Raw genomic sequence first — 16,752 nt, 5'->3', positions numbered from 1 at the left:
TCAGTTGGTCTTAGAATTATGAGGGCGACATGATTAAAGAGATGAAATGGTATTACCTCGGTATTTTAATAGGAACCTAGGTCCACAGCTCTTCCAAGGTGGAACCTGCTGAGATGCAAACACCATATAATGTGTATAAAATTTTTATAGACTTTTCAAATTAGCCTATCATTCCAGAATTCCCCAATAGGAAAATTAACAAAAGAAGTAATATCCCCCTATTCTAAAGAAACCCACCAGTATGAGGCTAGGGCGCCGTTTCTTAAATATGTTCTAGAGAGTTTTTGATGGCATAGGGCTCTCTGGCCTTTTACTATAAATATTTAGGCTTTCTGCCTTGCAGAACCTTAAATCTGAGGAAGAATATCAGACTCCAAAAATTACAAGTATGTAGGTTAAGTGGATAGAGGATACAGAAGGTATGGAAGAGGTATAAAAATGTATAAAAGGGTATATGAAAAATAAAAGGCAAAAATCATCAGACATCAAGAGGAAGCCTCCTTTTCCTTTGGCCAAGCACGTTCCCCCATGGCTGGGGCTGAGTCCTCTCGCAGCTCCAGCTGCTGCTGTGCCCTTCAGAGGGGCTGAGGCCGTGGGGCCACTGCCCAGAGCAGCCAGGCCTGAGCAGGGCTGTGGGGCCAGAGGCAGCTGGGCTGTGCTGGGGAGAGGCCCTTGGTGCTGCAGAGAGCTCAGGGCAGCTGGCAGAGCTTGGAGGGAGCTGGGCTGGGCTGAGAGAAGCTGCCAGAGAAACCATCAGTGTCCATCTCAGCCTGTGTGAGCGTGCAGGTGCAGGACTGAGCCCAGGGCTTGTGGGGCAGAGCCAGGGCCTGGGGAAGGCATGGAAAACAGGCAAGTGGCCGAGAGAGGAGGCTGCTCTGTGCCCTTGGTGGCACGGACAGAGCAGGGAGGAGGCCCAGGACATTTGTCAGCCCCAGCCTCTGTCCCCAGCCGTTGCCAGCCCTGGCTGCTCAGCCCAGGTTTGCGGGTGAGTTTGGCTGTGCCCCAGCTCCATCCTGCTGCGGGGCTCAGGGCCTGTTCCCAGCAATGGCCAGCCCTGCCTGGCCTCTCTGCTGGCCCCGAGCCCGGCAGAGCCTGGGGCAGGGCTGGCTGGGAAGGCCCACAGGTGCCACGGGCTGTGCAGGAGCTTGGAGAGGCTGCCCAGCAGGGAGGCCATGGGGGCACAGAGCCCCAGGGGCTGCTGTGGGCACCACGGCACAGGGGCTGTTCCCACCCGGAATGCTCCTGGCCTGGGCTGGGCTGCACAGGGGGCTGTGGCACCATGGCTGGGGCAGCGGGGCACAAAGGGGCCACGGAGCTGCTGCCGGGGGTGCCAGCAAGGCCAGCAGCAGACAAGGAATTGCTGGGCATTGCCTGTGCTGGGCAGGGCTGAGGGTGGGAAAGGCAGAGCTCAGCTGGCCTTGGTGGCTGCAGGAAAAGTGCAGAGCCAAAAGAGCCTCCATGGCTGTGCTGGAGACCAAGGCTGGAGGAGGGAAATGCAGAGCTGCTGTGGGATGGGGAGGGGGATTGAGTTCCAGCAGACACCGATGTGGGGCTGAGGGACTCAAGAGCTCCTTGGCCTGAGTCTGTCCTGGAAAGGTCTCTCAGGCCTCTCTGCTCAGGAAAGCTCCAAGGGAATTCCCGTGGGGCTCGGCCCTGCCCGGCACGGCTGATGTCTCCCGAGCTCCACACTGCTCCGGAATGGTGCTGCCAGTGCCGCTCAGGGTGAGGCTGCTTTGGGGACACCCAGGGCACAGCAAGGCTGCTTTGGGGACACCCAAGGCACAGCAAGGCTGCTTTGGGGCTGTGGGCACTGCCCAGTGCTGGGGATGGGGCGAGTGGGGATAGCTGGGGCTGTACTGGTGGCACTGGTGGTGCTGGGAGCACCCCAGGCTGCTGGGTGAGGGGCTGTGGGGTGAGCAGACTATGGGGTAGATGGGAATGGGGAGAAGGGGGGGTAAAAGATGGAGTGGGACCCCCCAAACTGAGTAGGAGGTGAGTGGGACCCTGCAAAAATCAGTGTTTAGCAAATGCAATAAAAGCCACTATGAATCAAGAGGGATGGTGGGTTACAAAGAGAAACTATATAATAGTTTTACCTCCCGTAACGAGGAAGATATTACCAGATGAAAAATCATCTGCACCTGGGGAGCTCACACATTGCTTATTCTTCAGAAACCACTGGCCCATGGATCTGCACAATGCCCATTGTTGAAGAAGGAGAACTCCAGTTGCTGCAGTTGAACAGCTCCAGTTTTGGCAATTTTTACCAGTTCACCAGGCATTCAGGTGTGACTTTGGGGTCACCAACCACCAGGGACCCCCAAAGTGACTCCCAAGGGCAGAAAAATGCATGTGTAAATGGGAGGGAAATGAAGTTTATGATTTTTGAGAAATTATTATCCTATGTATGTTATTTCTGGGACAATCAATGAGTATATATGTAAAATACAGTCTGTAAACAGGAACTTTCCTGCACTCTGCATGCATGGTATTTCAGATGAGATATCCCTTTGGGCACCTGGCCGAATCAAGAATGCTGCTCCCAAATGCTACATTGGTGTTAAGGAGTTTCTGTTATTTTTATTGATTTTTTGGTAACAGTGTCAAAATGGCCCCTTGGTTCCATGATGCCCCTAGCGTCACACTGATCGCCTTGGTTCCACGGGGCCCTGTAGTGTCACAATGATCTCCTTGGCTTCACAGTGTCACAGCTGGACTCCTGGTGACATGAGACCCCAACTGTCACAATGGATCATTGTTTCCAAAAGGTCTTGCTGTGTCACAATATTCTCCTCAGTTCAGTCAGGCCCCACAGTGTCCCAATGGTCTCCTTGGTTCCACAGTGTCCAAATGGCCCCTTGGTTCCACGAAGCCCTGCAGTGCCACACTGGCCCTTGGCTAGACAAGGCCTCACAGTGTCACAATGATCCCCTTGCTTCCACAAGGCCCTGAAGTGTCACAAATTATTCTCTTGGTTCCATGGCACTCTGCAGTGTCACAATGGTCTCCTTCATTCCATAAGGCCCCACAGTGTCACAGTGGATTCCATTGTCCCATGAGTGTCACAATGGGATGCATTTTGGGTCCATCGGGCTCCGTAGTGTCACAATGATTTCCTTGATTCCATGAGGCTCTACAGCATTACAATGGACTGCTTGGCTCCACATTATCCCAGTGGATCATTGGTTCCATGGGGTCCCTACAAGTCACAATGGATTCCTTGTTTCCATCAACCCCCACAGTGTCACAGTGGCCTCTTAGTTCCATGACACCCTACACTGTAACAATGGCTCCTTGGTTCCATGGGACCCAACAGTGCCACAATGCACCACTTGCTTCCATTGGCCTCCACGGTGACACAGTGGTTCCTTGATTCTGTGCAGCTGTGCAGTGTCACAATGCTCTCCTTGGTTCCATGAGGCCCTGCAGTGTCATAATAGTTTCCATTGGTTCCATTGAGCCCCACAGTGTCACAATGGCTCTTTGGTTCTGCAAGGCCTCAAAGTGTAAAAATGGCCTCTGTGGTTTCATGAGTACCTGCTGTGTCTCAATGGACCCTTGGTTCCATGATGCCCTGTAGTGTCACAATTGTCTCCTTGGTTCTGCCATGTAAGAATGCTGCCTTGGTCCCTTGGAGCCTCACAGTGTCACCATTGTGCCCTTGGTTCCATGAGGCCCAGCAGCATCAGAATGGCCCCTTCGTTCCATGGAGAACCACAGTGTCACAATGGTCCCCTTGGTTCCACAGGGCTCCCCAGTGTAACAATGGACCCTTGGTTCCATGAGGTTCCTCAGTGTCACAATGGAGTCTTTGCTTCTGTGAGGCCCTGATGTGTCCCAATGGACCCATGGATCCAGGAGGTTCCATAGTGTCACCATGCTCTCCTTGGATCTGCAGTGTAACAATGGACCATTGGTTCCGTGCAGCCCTGATGTGTAACAATGGCTTTTTGACTCGAAGGAGCCCCAGAGTGTGACAATGGACCCTTGGTTCCATGACGCTTTTCTCTGTCACAATGTACTTTTGTTTTTTTTGTTCCATAAAGTTTCTCGGTGTCATAACGGTCTCTTTGTATCTACAGTGTCACAATGGAAAGTTGGTTCCATGGTGTCACACATTATCACAATGGTCTCTTTGGTTCTATGAGGTTCCATAGTGTCACAGTTGACTGCTTGGTTCTGTGTGGCTCCACTGTCACCAAATCTCTGAAATATCCAAAAACTCCTTAACATTAATTTCGTGTTAAAGAGGGCATCATTTATTCAGGCCTGAGGTCCAAGAGGGGATAACTCCTAACCTTACATGGACTCATGATTCTACAAGTGTGTTGTTTATCTACAATGGCTACATGTGTATAGCAATTTACCCATTACCATAAAACCCATACATAGTTCCCAGATACAGTCCTTATTTTTTCTATCACTGCACTCTTTAGACAGATGTTTTCTTCTTCTCTTCCAACCATCCTCGCTGGGAAAGCAGACCATGCATGCTTTGTTTCCCTGCTAGAAGTTCACAGGAACAGTAAAAATTGAATTAACCCTTCTGGTATCAAGCCCAAGGCTCTGTGTGCCAAGGCAGAGGCAGGCAGGACGCAGAGCTGTCAGCAAAGGAAGGGCCAGCGAGGTGGGGCAGCCAGGGGATGACGACAGCCTGCAGGGACAGAGGCACAGGGCATGGACAGCGTAGGACAGCCTGGGCTGGAGAGGGCAGAGGGATGTGCAGGAGCTGCAAGGCCCTGACAGAGCCAACTTGTGCAGCACTTTGGCCATGGCTGCTGTCCCTGGCCCTGAGGCCATGAGGAGGACACAAGTGACCCTTGCAGCCCTGGGGCCTCATTGCCTCCTTGTCCCTGCCCAGCAGCCTGGCAGGGGCTGCCCCATGGTCCTGCCCTTGGCATTGCACATCCCCACATGCCAGTGCCCCGGGAAGAGCCCTGAGCACTGAGGGAGGGACAGGATCTGCCTTGCCAGGGGCTGGGGCTCAGGCCTTGGCCCTTTGCATTCCTGAAGCACATCCAGCTTTGCTCAGCATCAGAGAACCCTTTCCTTTGCTTGTCTCCAGCTGTCATCACTGCCTCCAGTGTTCTGCTCTACCTGGAACCTGGGGACACTTTCTCACTTGGGTCCCTCAGAGAGACACATTGAAACTTTGAGATACTTGGAAGTTTGAATCTGACTTTGAGTTCTTGAGAAGTTTTTTGAACACTCTCTCAGTGATTGAGGCTCATGTAAACAGCAAAGCCCTGGGAGGCTCATTACTTGTGCTGTTGTGCTGTTGCTGTGCTGCTGAGCTGGGCTGGGCTCCTGGCACAGAGGGAACTCCTGGCAACCAAGAAGAGATTCAAAGAGGTGCTCTGCTGAGGAGCAGTTTCTTTCCCAGCCCAGCAGGGCTGAGGGTGCTGCCTGCAGGTACCTGAGAGGAGTGAAGCAGACAGAGGCTTAAAGCAACTGGAAGGACAATTCTGAGCTTATTCATGGAGAAATCTTCACAACTTCTGACACAGTAAGTCTCTGGCTGCAGGGATCTCCTAAAGCTGACACATGACAGCACTGATATGACTGTAAGGATGGCTCTGCTGCTGTTTCTGGTTTGGGGGAGGATGTGCTGCAGAGCAGGGCTGCCCTGGGCACCATCAGAGGGACAGGGCAGGACAGCTCCTGCTGCCAGGGATGGCTGCAGGCTGGGAAGGTGGGGGTGCAGCCAGGGGTGCCCAGGGTTGTCCTGCAGAGCAGCTCCTGCAGCCCTGAGGGCTCTTTGCCAGGGCAGGGGATCTGCCAGCTGCCAGGGGCAGCTCTCAGCCTGCCTGGGAGCTCCCCATGGAGGGTGGAGTGGAGCTGTGGCTGCAAGGAGTGACTCCTGCCAGGGCAGGTCCTGCTTCTGTGCAGAGGGTGCTGTGTGGGCCAGGGCTGCTAAGAGCTCCAGCTCATGCCCAGCTTCCAGCTGCTCTTTAATCCCTGCACCCCCGAGGGGCTGCAGGGCACAGCTGGCCCAGGGGCTGGGCTGGGCTCTGGCAGCACTGGCAGGGAAGGAGCCCGAGGCCACAGCAACAGCTCCCGGCTGGGACAGCTCCAGCAGCAGAGCCCTGGGCAGGCTGGGAGGGAGGCAATGCTGAGGGAAGCCCTGCTGCAGGAGACATGAGGCACCTGCCGGCCCTGCCCTGCAGTGCACACACTGCCCTTAGCAGCAGAGCTCTTGTGTCCCCTGGCAGCCAGCACAGCCCTCAGCCCGGGGGCTCGGGGCCCTCAGTCCCCTCCTGGGCCGGCAGAGCAGCACCAGAGATGAAGGGCATCTCTCCTGCCATTGCCCATTCCCTGCTGACCAGGGCCTGAGGGCGACTGTCCTGCACTGCTGCTGCCTGCGAGGGGCTGTGCAGGGCTGTGCAGGGAAAGGCTTTTCCTCAGGGCTCGGCTGTCTCTCTCCTTGCCTTGCTCAGCTGCTCCTGGCATTGCTGACAGGCTCTCTGGCAATGGCAGTTGCAGCTGCAGGGTCAGGCGCAGCCCTTGGGGCTCCTCCTGTGCAGGGTGAGCACAGCAATGAGGTGTCCCAGCTCCCTCTGCCCTGGGCAGCTCTGGGCAGGGCAGGCTGGCAGGCTGGCAATGAAATGACTCTCCTCAAGCAGTTCCATGGCCAGGACCCTTGGTGTGTCCTCGGGGTGTCCATCCAAGCTGTGAGCTGCCTTCCAGGGGACACTGGGGGCCAGCAGTGGGGCTGAGACTCTGAGAAAGGCTGAGCCATTTGGCTCTGCTGTGAGTCCCTCTGCTCTCAGCTGTGTCAGGCTGATTTTCAGGGGAACACAGTGAGTGCCCTTGATCTCAGAAAGGGCAGCTGGGAACAGATGGAGCAACAGAGCAGCTCCCCTCACCCTTCACTGAGTTACAGCCAATCCTCTTGCCTTGCACAGTTCTCTCTGTTCTCCCTGAGCACAGCAGGAAATTCTCTCAAACTGCCTTTGGCTGTCACTGTTCCTTAGCCCTGGGACAGGAGATGCTGCCAAGCTCCTCTGCCTTAGGGGCAGTTTGGTCTGATGAAGTCCAACCCAGGACTGGTCCCTGTCCCCCATTCCCATGACCCACTGCTGCAGAGCAGAGCTGACTCCTCGGTGTCCATGGGCAGAGCCACTGCTTGTCACAGCAACAGGGCCAGATCCCAGCAGAGCTCCAGGCATGGGGCTGGAGGAAGAGCTCTGAGAAAAGGGAAATTGGGTGACATAGAGTGGAAGGGGCTGGGCTGGGAGAAAGGACTGGGACATTGCTCAGGAAAGTCTCTCTTGACTTGTCACTGTCTCCTCCATGAACAGGTCCCCATGGCCAGAGAGTCAAAATGTCCAACAGCAGCTCCATCAGCCACTTCCTCCTCCTGCCATTCACAGACACACGGCAGCTGCAGATCCTGCACTTCTGCCTCTTCCTGGGCATCTCCCTGGCTGCCCTCCTGGCCAACAGCCTCATCATCAGCGCCGTAGCCTGGAACCACCGCCTGCACACCCCAATGTTCTTCTTCCTGCTCAACCTGGCCCTCACTGACCTGGGCTCCATCTGCACCACTGTCCCCAAAGCCATGCACAATTCCCTCTGGGACACCAGGGACATCTCCTACTCAGGATGTGCTGCACAGGTGTTTCTGTTTGTCTTTTTCATTTCAACAGAATATTGTCTCCTCACCATCATGTGCTATGACCGCTATGTGTCCATCTGCAAACCCCTGCACTATGGGACCCTCCTGAGCAGCAGAGCTTGTGCCCACATGGCAGCAGCTGCCTGGGCCAGTGGCTTTCTCCATGCTCTGCTGCACACAGCCAATACATTTTCCCTGCCCCTGTGCCATGGCAATGCCCTGGGCCAATTCTTCTGTGAAATCCCACAGATCCTCAAACTCTCCTGTTCACACTCCAAACTCAGGGAACTTGGGCTCCTTCTGCTTAGTGCCTGTTTAGCTTTTGGTTGTTTTGTGTTCATTGTTTTCTCCTATGTGCAGATCTTCAGGGCTGTGTTGAGAATCCCCTCTGAGCAGGGACGGCACAAAGCCTTTTCCACATGCCTCCCTCACCTGGCTGTGGTCTCCCTGTTTATGAGCACTGGCATTTTTGCCTACCTGAAGCCTCCCTCCATCTCCTCCCCATCCCTGGACCTGGCAGTGTCAGTTCTGTACTCAGTGGTTCCTCCAGTACTGAACCCTCTCATCTACAGCCTGAGGAACCAGGAGCTCAAGGCTGCAGTGTGGAGACTGATGACTGGACACTTTCAGAAACATTAAACTGGTTGCCAAATTTCTGCAAATCACTTGTTATATAAGTCAACTTTGATAGGTCTTGTTGGTTTGGTAGTGGGTTTTTTCCTTTTTTTTACTTTTTCAACATCGACAAATAAAGATCACTGTGCCATTCCTCATTTTGTTTCTCTCCATCTTTGCAGTGACCCACAGTCTGTGTCAATGAGCAGCTGTGCTCTCAGTGGCTTTAAACAAACTAAAGGATCTCCCAGCAAAGTTTTCACCAGAGATCCCCCTTTGTTCCTGTCTGTGGAGCTGCAGCAGCAATGTCTGTGTGCAGAGCTGGGGCAGATCAGGGGTGGCACAGCAGCTCTGCCAAGGAGCAGCAGCACTTGGTGTTGCCAGTGCTGCTCCCGTGCCACTGCCCCGCTGCCCTGCTGCCCCTCGTGTTGCTGTAGGGCCTGAGTGCTCTCGGGGTCGCTGCCAGTGCTGGGGGTGGCAGTGCCGGGGCTGCAGCAGGGACAGGCCATGGGCACTGCTGGGGCACAGCTGACGCCTCAGGGCAGGGCCTGGGGGCTCGAGGCTCCTTGCCCAGGCTCCCTCCAGAACACGCCCAGGCCAATGCTGAGCAGAGAAAACCCCCGTGAGCAGCTGCAGGGTGGCCGTGGGCAGGCTGGGGGCAAACAGCATGGCTGGGGCTCTGCAAGGTCCCTGGGGGAGCCGGGAAGGAGCAGCAGAGCAGGGGCTGATCCATCCCCACTGCGCTGGACAGCCCAGGGCAGCGTCCCAGAGCGTCCTCATGGAGCTGCCAACAACATCCCCCCTTGGCAGCCCTGGCCTCTCCCCCAGCTCCCAGAGCTGCTTGATCCTTCCAGGCAGAGACACGGCAGCACTGGCTCAGGAGCCCTGTTTGCATTGCACACAGCAGTTGTGAGCACCCTGTGCTGTTGGTGTGGGGAGATGAACCTGAGTGAGCACAAACACCATCAGCCCTGGGGGCCAACAAGGGCTGGGGATGGGAGGGAAACCACTCAGCTTTGTTGTGACCTCTGAAGTCAGCCAGAAAGTTTGTTCCCATGAGCTGTGAGTTTCCTGTCCCACTGCAGACGTTGCTGCTCAGAGCCAGGGCTGCCTGGCAGCCACCCCCAAACAGTCCTGAGCATTTCCTTTGCTTCACCTTTGCTTTCTTTCCTCTTTCCTGCTCCACATTTCTTCCCCTTGCCTATCCCTGTCCCCTCCCCTGCAAACAGCCCATCCCTGTTTGCCCTTTCCTCTCTGGCCCCACTCCCCATTTCAGTTCCTGACTTGGCACCATGGGAACATCCCTTGGTGAGCAGGATCATCCTACAAGTGCTTCATGAATTGTCTGCAGGGTCCTGCAGTGCCTCGTGCTGTTCCCTTGCCAGAGGCAGCACAGGCCAGGGGGGCACATCTGGACTGCTGTGTGTGGCTGTGAGGCTCCCTGTTGTGGGGCAGTGAGGAGGAGCTGGAGAGGCTCTGCAGGACTGACAGGATGGGCTTTGGGGCCTGTGGGGAGAAGCTGAGGGCCATGGGCTGCTGGACCTTCTGAAGAGGAGGCCCAGGGCTCATCCTGCAACTGCTTCAAGGGTGCTTTCAGAGAATCACAGAATCAGCGAGGGTGGAAAAGACCTTTGAGATCATCAAGTCCAACCTGTGACCTAACAGCACCTTGTCTGCCCTGAGCCTCCTCTTCTCCAGGATAAACAACCCCAGCTCCAAACTCAGCCACTCCTCACAGCACTTGTGTTCCAGACCCTTCCCCAGCCTTGTTGCCCTTCTCTGGACATGCTCCAGCCCCTCAATGTTCTTCCTAAACTGGGGGCCCAGAACTGGACACAGCACTCGAGCTGAGGCCTCACCAGTGCCGAGTACAGGGGAAGAATCACTGCCCTGCTCCTGCTGGCCACACCATTCCTGATCCAGGCCAGCTGCCATTGGCCTCCTTGACCACCTGGGCACACTGCTGGCTCATGTCCAGCCTGCTGTCCATCAGTGCTCCCAGTTCCCTTTCTGCCTGGCCACTGTCCAGCCACTTTGTCCCCAGCCTGTAGCACTGCAGGGGTTGTTGTGGCCAAAGTGCAGGACCTGGCACTTGGTCTTGTTAAATCTCTCATTGCTGGTTTTGGCCCCTGGATCCAGCCTGTCCAGGTCCCTCTGCAGAGCTCTCTTGCCCTCCAGCAGATTCATACTTGCAGCCAACCTGCTGTCAGCATGGTTCCATGAGGCTCTAGAGTGTCACAATGGTCTCCAGGTTTCCATGGGGCTCCAGAATGTCACAAAGGCCCCTTGGTTCCCTGAGGTCTCACACTGCAGCAATGGTCTCTTTGGTTCCATAAGGCCAAAATGGCCAATTGGTCCCATGGGGCACCACGGTGTCATAATTGTTTCCTTTATTCCATGAGTCCCCACAGTGTAGCAATGACCCTTTGGTTTTATGAGGTCCTGCAGTGTCACAGTGATCTCCATGGTTCAACGAGGCCCCACAGAGTAACATTTACCCCTCTGTTCCATGGAGCCCTCAAATGTCACAATGGCCCCATCTTTACATGAGGTCCCACAGTGTCACCATTGACTCCTTTTGTCCAGAAGGTCACACAGTGTCACAATGATCTTGATTCCATGAGGCCCCAGAGTACCACAATGGACTCCTTGGTTGCACAGTGTTACAATGGACCCATGGTTACACAAGATCCTGCTGTGTCACAACGGTCTTCTTGATTCCATGTGGCCCTGCAGTGTCACAAGTGTCCCCTTAGTTTCACAATGCCTTGCTGTGTCACAGTGGCCTCTGAGGTACATGAGGCCCCACAGGATCATAATGGCCCATTGGTTCCCTGAGGCACCACAGTGTCACAATTGTTCCCCAAGTTCCAGGAGTCCCTGCAGTATAACAATGTCCCCTTGGTTATGTAAGGCCTGGCTGTGTCAGAATTAACTCTTTGGTTCCATTTAGCCTCACAGTCTCACAATGGCCCCTTGGCTCTATGGTGCCATGCAGTGTCACTATGGTTCTCTTAATTTCACGAGGCCCTGTTAAGATCCAGTTATTAAGGTTCTTTGGAAATACCTCTGCCTGACTTAAGGTGCAAACAAGACCATATGCCAGTCAATAGCATGGGTTTTATTTCATAGTAAATATGAGAGATAGAGAAGAAGAGAGAGAAAAGGAAACGTAGGAAAAGAGGTGGGGGGGACAGAAAGAGGGTGACAGAGACAGAATAAAGAAAATATCACCATCTGTGGATCCCAACAATGTTGCATTGATCCTCTCCAGCTGGTCTTCTTGCTGGTGATGGTCCCCCCAAAAGCACAGAATGCCATGGGTTAATATACACTCAGGCCAAGGGCAATGTCCAGGCATGTCCCCCCAGGGGAGGGGACAGTCTCTAGCAGCAGACTCTGCTTGCATCACCTGCACTCCTGTGGTGCAAGGCCTAGCATTTGGGGGTCTTTGATGGATTGTGACTTCTCCTCAGCTCCTCTCACGTGAAAGTCCTGTGGATGTGATCTGTGGGGTTGGGGGTTCCACAGCTGGGCAGTTTGTGTGACAGAGGATGGATAGGTGTTCATGGGTGACCAGAGGTTACACCACACACCCCAAAGCTACTCCTCCCCACCTCAGCTGGAGGGGCAGTCTGTGCAAACCTGTGAGCTGTGCTCTCCTCCACCCCAAACTCAGCCAGGGATGATTCTCAGAGCAGCTGGTGGGTTTGGCCTTTGTGGATGCATTCCTTTCCCTCAGCCTGAGATGACTGAACAATAGGTTTCCCTTCATCTAATCTCAGCAGTTTGACTCTCAGTCCAAAGTCCTAGTCAGGTATCTGCAGGGAGGCTTCTTTGATTGTAGCTTCTTTATACAGTTTTTGTTATAATGAGCAAAACTTTATATCAATGTTTGAGGCATGAACTATTTTAGCCTCTGACAGACATCCAGTCACTATTAATAATGTAAAATTTAGAAGTATAATACAAATAACTAATACTAATATATAATAACAACAACACAAAATAATCCCACAAATCCCAATACACAGCATCACACCAAAATGACAAACCTCATTTTTCTTCACTGTCACAAGGCTCATGAAAACAAACCCTGTTAACTTTCTCCCCCTCACCTCATCCCCAGCAGATAAACGAGGCAGTTTTCACTGTTTAATATAAGTTACCATTGATGGTGGAGGGAAGAATGAGGAGACACCACCAATTTCCATGTCAAACCCAGCAGGTCAACTCCAAAGAAGAGAGAATAAAACAGGATTGGGGCAGGGGCTGGTCAGATGTTGCTCTAAAGGGCCCCATAACCATCACCAAGCAAACAGGAGGGGAAGATAAACCCCTAAAATCCAGTATGTGTGTTCAGGGACTCAGCTGTGAGGAACTGGACACACACAGAGGCAGCTGGAACAGTTCTTTCCTCAGGCTGAGCTTTCCAGCCAGGGCACTGAAGTCAATCAAGTGCTTTCCCAGAGGATTCCATGGTTGCCAACCACCCTTCAGGATGTGGCTCACAGGAGCACAGATCCTTTTTCAGATCAGGAGAGCAGCAAAAGTGACAAGAGATGCCCAATTCAGAGCTCTGCTCAAAAACCTGAAAAATAAAAATCCGTAGAACTCTGAAGCCCAGCTGTGGGCCCTGGAATCTCAGATCCAAGGGAAAACTGGAAAGGCTTTTTGCAAGGATTGACATGGTGTTGTCCATACAACATTTCCATCCCTCCCATGGCCTCTTCCCTCAGAGTCCCCAGCAGCAGCAGCTGGAGCAGCACATGGAAGCTGCAGATGGAACTGCTGCCCACCCAGCCTGAGCTGCACAAGGATCCTGCTGACAGGAACCCCAATATTCCCTCCCAGGGGCTCTGCAAACACTTCCCACCTGTTCTGTCTGCTCCAGGCAGACACTGCAGGCAAAATCCTGTCTCTCCTTTGGAGCAAGGCCAGGAGCCCAAAATCACACTCAAAATGCTGGATTCTGGCCCATTTCTGCATCTGGAGAGATGGGGGTGCAGCATTATCCAGAGAAACTTCCTGTGCTTCATACTCCAGCTTGCAAACCCAGCCCTTGGACAGTGGGTTTATAAGGACCACAAGTCATAGACCAAAGAGAATTACATTTAAACCATGACACTTCATTCTCTGTGGTAGATTCATCTATTCTATGCCATGAAACACATCTTCAAGTAGGCTCAATTAATGGGTCTGAAGCCTGAAGTAACAAAACCAAACAAAAGAACCCCAAGTTACCTTTCAAAGGTTGAAAGCCATAACAAATATGCTTTTCTCTTCAAAAATAAATGTGTTTTTCTCTTCACAACATTTTTCAGGTATACATGACATGTACAAGATACAGGGTGTAGTGTGTTGATGCTGGCTGGATGCCAGGCACCCATCAAAGCCTCTCTCTCACTCCCCTCTGCAGCTGCACAGAGGAGAGGAAATAGAACGAGGGGTTCAGGAGTTGAGATACGGACAGGGAGAGATCCCTAATCAAATATGGTCATAGGAAAAACAGGCTCAGATTAGAGATATTAGTTGAATTATTGCTGACAAAATCAGAACAGGAAAAGTAAAATAAAACCTTAAAAGTGCCTTCCCCCCACCTCTCCCTCCTGCCCAGCTCTCTCTCCTCCCGCAGCAGAGCAGGGAGACAGGAATGGTCAGTTCTGGTCAGTTCATCATCTGAGATTTCTCCCACTGCTCAGGGAGAGGAGTTGTTCCCCTGCTGCACTGTGGGGTTCCTCCCACGGGAGAGTTCTCCAGGAACTTCTCCAATGTGAGTTCATCTCACCAGCAGCAGCTCCCTGTGAACTGCTGCAATGTGAGTCCATGCCACGGGCAACAGTCCCCCAAAGCTGCTGCAGCGTGGGTCACTCTCCTACGGGGTCAGTCCTTCAAGGACAGGCTGCTCCAGCTGGGCAGCAGAGCCCCTCTCTGCAGGGGTCACAGCCTCCTCCCAGGCATCCCCCTGCTCTGGCCTGGGCTCCTCCTCCATGGGCTGCAGGTGGATCTCTGCATCCCCATGGATCTCCAGGGGCTGTGGATGGATCTCTGCATCCCCATGGATCTCCAGGAGCTGCAGGTGGATCTCTGCATCCCCATGGATCTCCAGGGGCTGCAGGGGCACTGCTGCTTCACTATGGTCTTCACCAAGGGCTGCAGAGGAATCCCAGTTCCTGTGCCTGGAGCAGCTCCTCCCCTCCTCCTTCACTGACCTTGGTGTCTGCAGAGCTGTTCTCCTCACATGTTCTCACTCCTCTCTTCTCTGGTCGCAATTACAACTGTGCAACAACTTCTTGGTTATTTCTTTCTCCTTAAATCTGTTATCACAGGGGCATTACCACCATTTGTAATTGGCCCAGCCTTGGCCAGTGGCATGTCCACCTTTGGAACCACCAGGGATTGTCTCTGCCCTACATGGTGGAAGCTTCCAGCAGCTTCTCACAGAAGCCACCTCTGTGGCCACCCTGCCACCAAAAACCAGGCCATGGTACCAAGGGGCTGTTGTGACACTGGGGGCTGCATGGATCCAAGGGGCAAATGTGACATTGCAAAGCCTCATGGAACCAAGTGGCCATTGTGACACTTCAGGACCTCATGGAATCATGGAGACCTTTGTGACACTGCAGGTCCCCACTGGATCGTGGAGTCCATTGTGACACTACAGGGCCTCATAGAATCACTGAGACCATTGTGACACTGCAGAGTGTGTTGGTTTTGCTTAGCCCAGAACATCAGCAAGGTACCTTTAGCATCTAGGGGAAATTTAAACCCTTAAAGGCTGTTGTGGTAGGTCTGAAGAAGTGGCTGAAGAGTTGGGAAAAAACTCACCCCTGTGTCCATGAGTCGGTTTTGCTTAGCCCAGTTTTATCTAGTGGGTGGGGGGGAAGCACAAAGATGGCTCCTGTGTGTTCTGTGGGAATGTTCTGGAAGCTTTCAGCATGTCCAGTAGAGCCAATCTGATGGCTCTGAAGATGATGGACATGCTGCTGGCCAAGGTTGGGCCAGTTGGAGATGTTGGTTATGCCTCTGTGAAAACATATTTAAGAGGAAATCAAAACAATGTGAGCACACACTTCTTTTTAGCCAGAGAAGGTTGGGGAGATGAGAATATGTGAGGGAAAAACAACATGGAGACATCAAGGTCAGTGGAGAAGGTGGGGGAGGAGGTGCTCCAGGCACCAGAGCTGACAATCCTCTGCTGGTCGTGGTGAAGACCATGGGGGGAGCAGGTTGTCCCCCTGCAGCCCATGGGGTGCATGGGGTGCAGAGATCCACCCACAGCCCGTGGGGAGGTGCCCACGGCAGAGTGGGTGGACGCCTGGAGGAGGCTGTGATCCAGTGGGAGTCCCAATGGAGAGAAAGGCCTTGCTCCCTAGAGGGAACAGCCGGGCCTTGGAGGGCTGCACCCTGTGGATGAGGGACCAACACTGGAGCAGTTTTGGGAGGACTGTCTGCCCGTGGGAGGAGCTCATGTTGCAGCAGGTTCAGGTGGGCTGCCGCTTGTGGAGGAGTTCACAGAGAGCTGCCTCCTGTGGGAGGGACACCATGGCTACACAGAGGAAAAAGCTTCTCCCCCTGAGCAGTGGAAGAAGATCTCAGTGATGAACTGACCAAACCCCCATACTCTGTCCCCCTGTGCTGCTGGTGGGGAGGAGGGAGGGGGGTGAGCAGGGAAACAGTGTATTTGAGGGGTTTTTTTGCTTCTCATTGTCTTCCCTCTGAGTTTGTTAGGAATAAATTTCGCTTTTTAACTTCAAGAGGAGCCTGTTCTGTCCTTGGTGCGTCTCCCAGTCCTTATCTCAACTCATGAGCCCTGTGTGTATTAACTTTTTTTCTCTCCTCTGCCCAGCTGTGGCAGGGAAGAGTGAGTGAGTAGATGTCATGGGTGCCTGGCATTTGGCCAGGGTCAAACCATGACACGTGTCCACTTTCCATGGATCCCATGTTTCCCATGTTCCCCATGTCCCCCATGTGTCCCTTGTCCCCCATCCCACATATCCCAAGTCCCCACTCCATGTCCAACATTTCATCTTCCCAATAACCCAAATCCCCCATGTCCCTCATCCCATTCCCCCATTCCATGTCCCCCATATCCCCCATGTTCCCCATTCCCTGTGCCTGTCCTGTGGTCCCCATTCCATGTCCCATCTCCATCCCCCATGTCCCCATTCCATGTCCCATCTCCTTCCCCCATGTCCCCATTCCATGTCCCATCTCCATCCCCCATGTCCCCATTCCATGTCCCATCTCCCACATGCCCCTTGTCTGCCATTCCATGCCCCCATCCCACATCTCCCCTTCCATGTCTGTTCCCCTGTGTCCCTCTTGTTCCACATCCCACATCCTCCATCCCCCACCCCCCATATCCCCCTGTCCCAATTCCATGTTTCCCATCCCAGATCCCCCATATCCCCCATCCCCTGTCCTCAATTCCATGTCCCATTTCATTTGTCCCACACCCCCATGTCCCTCCCCACAACCCCATCCCACAGCCCCATGTCCCCATTCCATGTCCCCAT

At 53.7% G+C, this 16,752-nt stretch overlaps 1 protein-coding gene across 1 annotated transcript; it reads left to right on the top strand.

Annotated features, from left to right (window-relative positions):
- Positions 1 to 5,393: 5,393 nt before the first annotated feature.
- Positions 5,394 to 8,272, top strand: LOC146421936 (olfactory receptor 14A16-like). The gene is made up of 2 exons (XM_085046808.1): positions 5,394 to 5,506; positions 7,302 to 8,272. The coding sequence occupies exon 2, from the start codon at positions 7,325 to 7,327 to the stop codon at positions 8,255 to 8,257; it is 933 nt and encodes a 310-aa protein (XP_084902934.1). The 5' UTR covers positions 5,394 to 5,506; positions 7,302 to 7,324; the 3' UTR covers positions 8,258 to 8,272.
- Positions 8,273 to 16,752: the final 8,480 nt, after the last annotated feature.

This window comes from Lichenostomus cassidix, unplaced genomic scaffold (assembly GCF_008360975.1).
Source record: "Lichenostomus cassidix isolate B80296 unplaced genomic scaffold, HeHo_3.0 HiC_scaffold_46, whole genome shotgun sequence".
Lineage (NCBI taxonomy): Eukaryota > Metazoa > Chordata > Aves > Passeriformes > Meliphagidae > Lichenostomus > Lichenostomus cassidix.
This window is presented reverse-complemented; position numbering and strand designations above follow the sequence as displayed.

What these genes read in the sequence shown, in the direction of transcription:
- LOC146421936 (XM_085046808.1), top strand. Translation starts at nt 7,325, where the DNA reads ATGTCCAACAGCAGCTCCATCAGCCACTTCCTCCTCCTGCCATTCACA.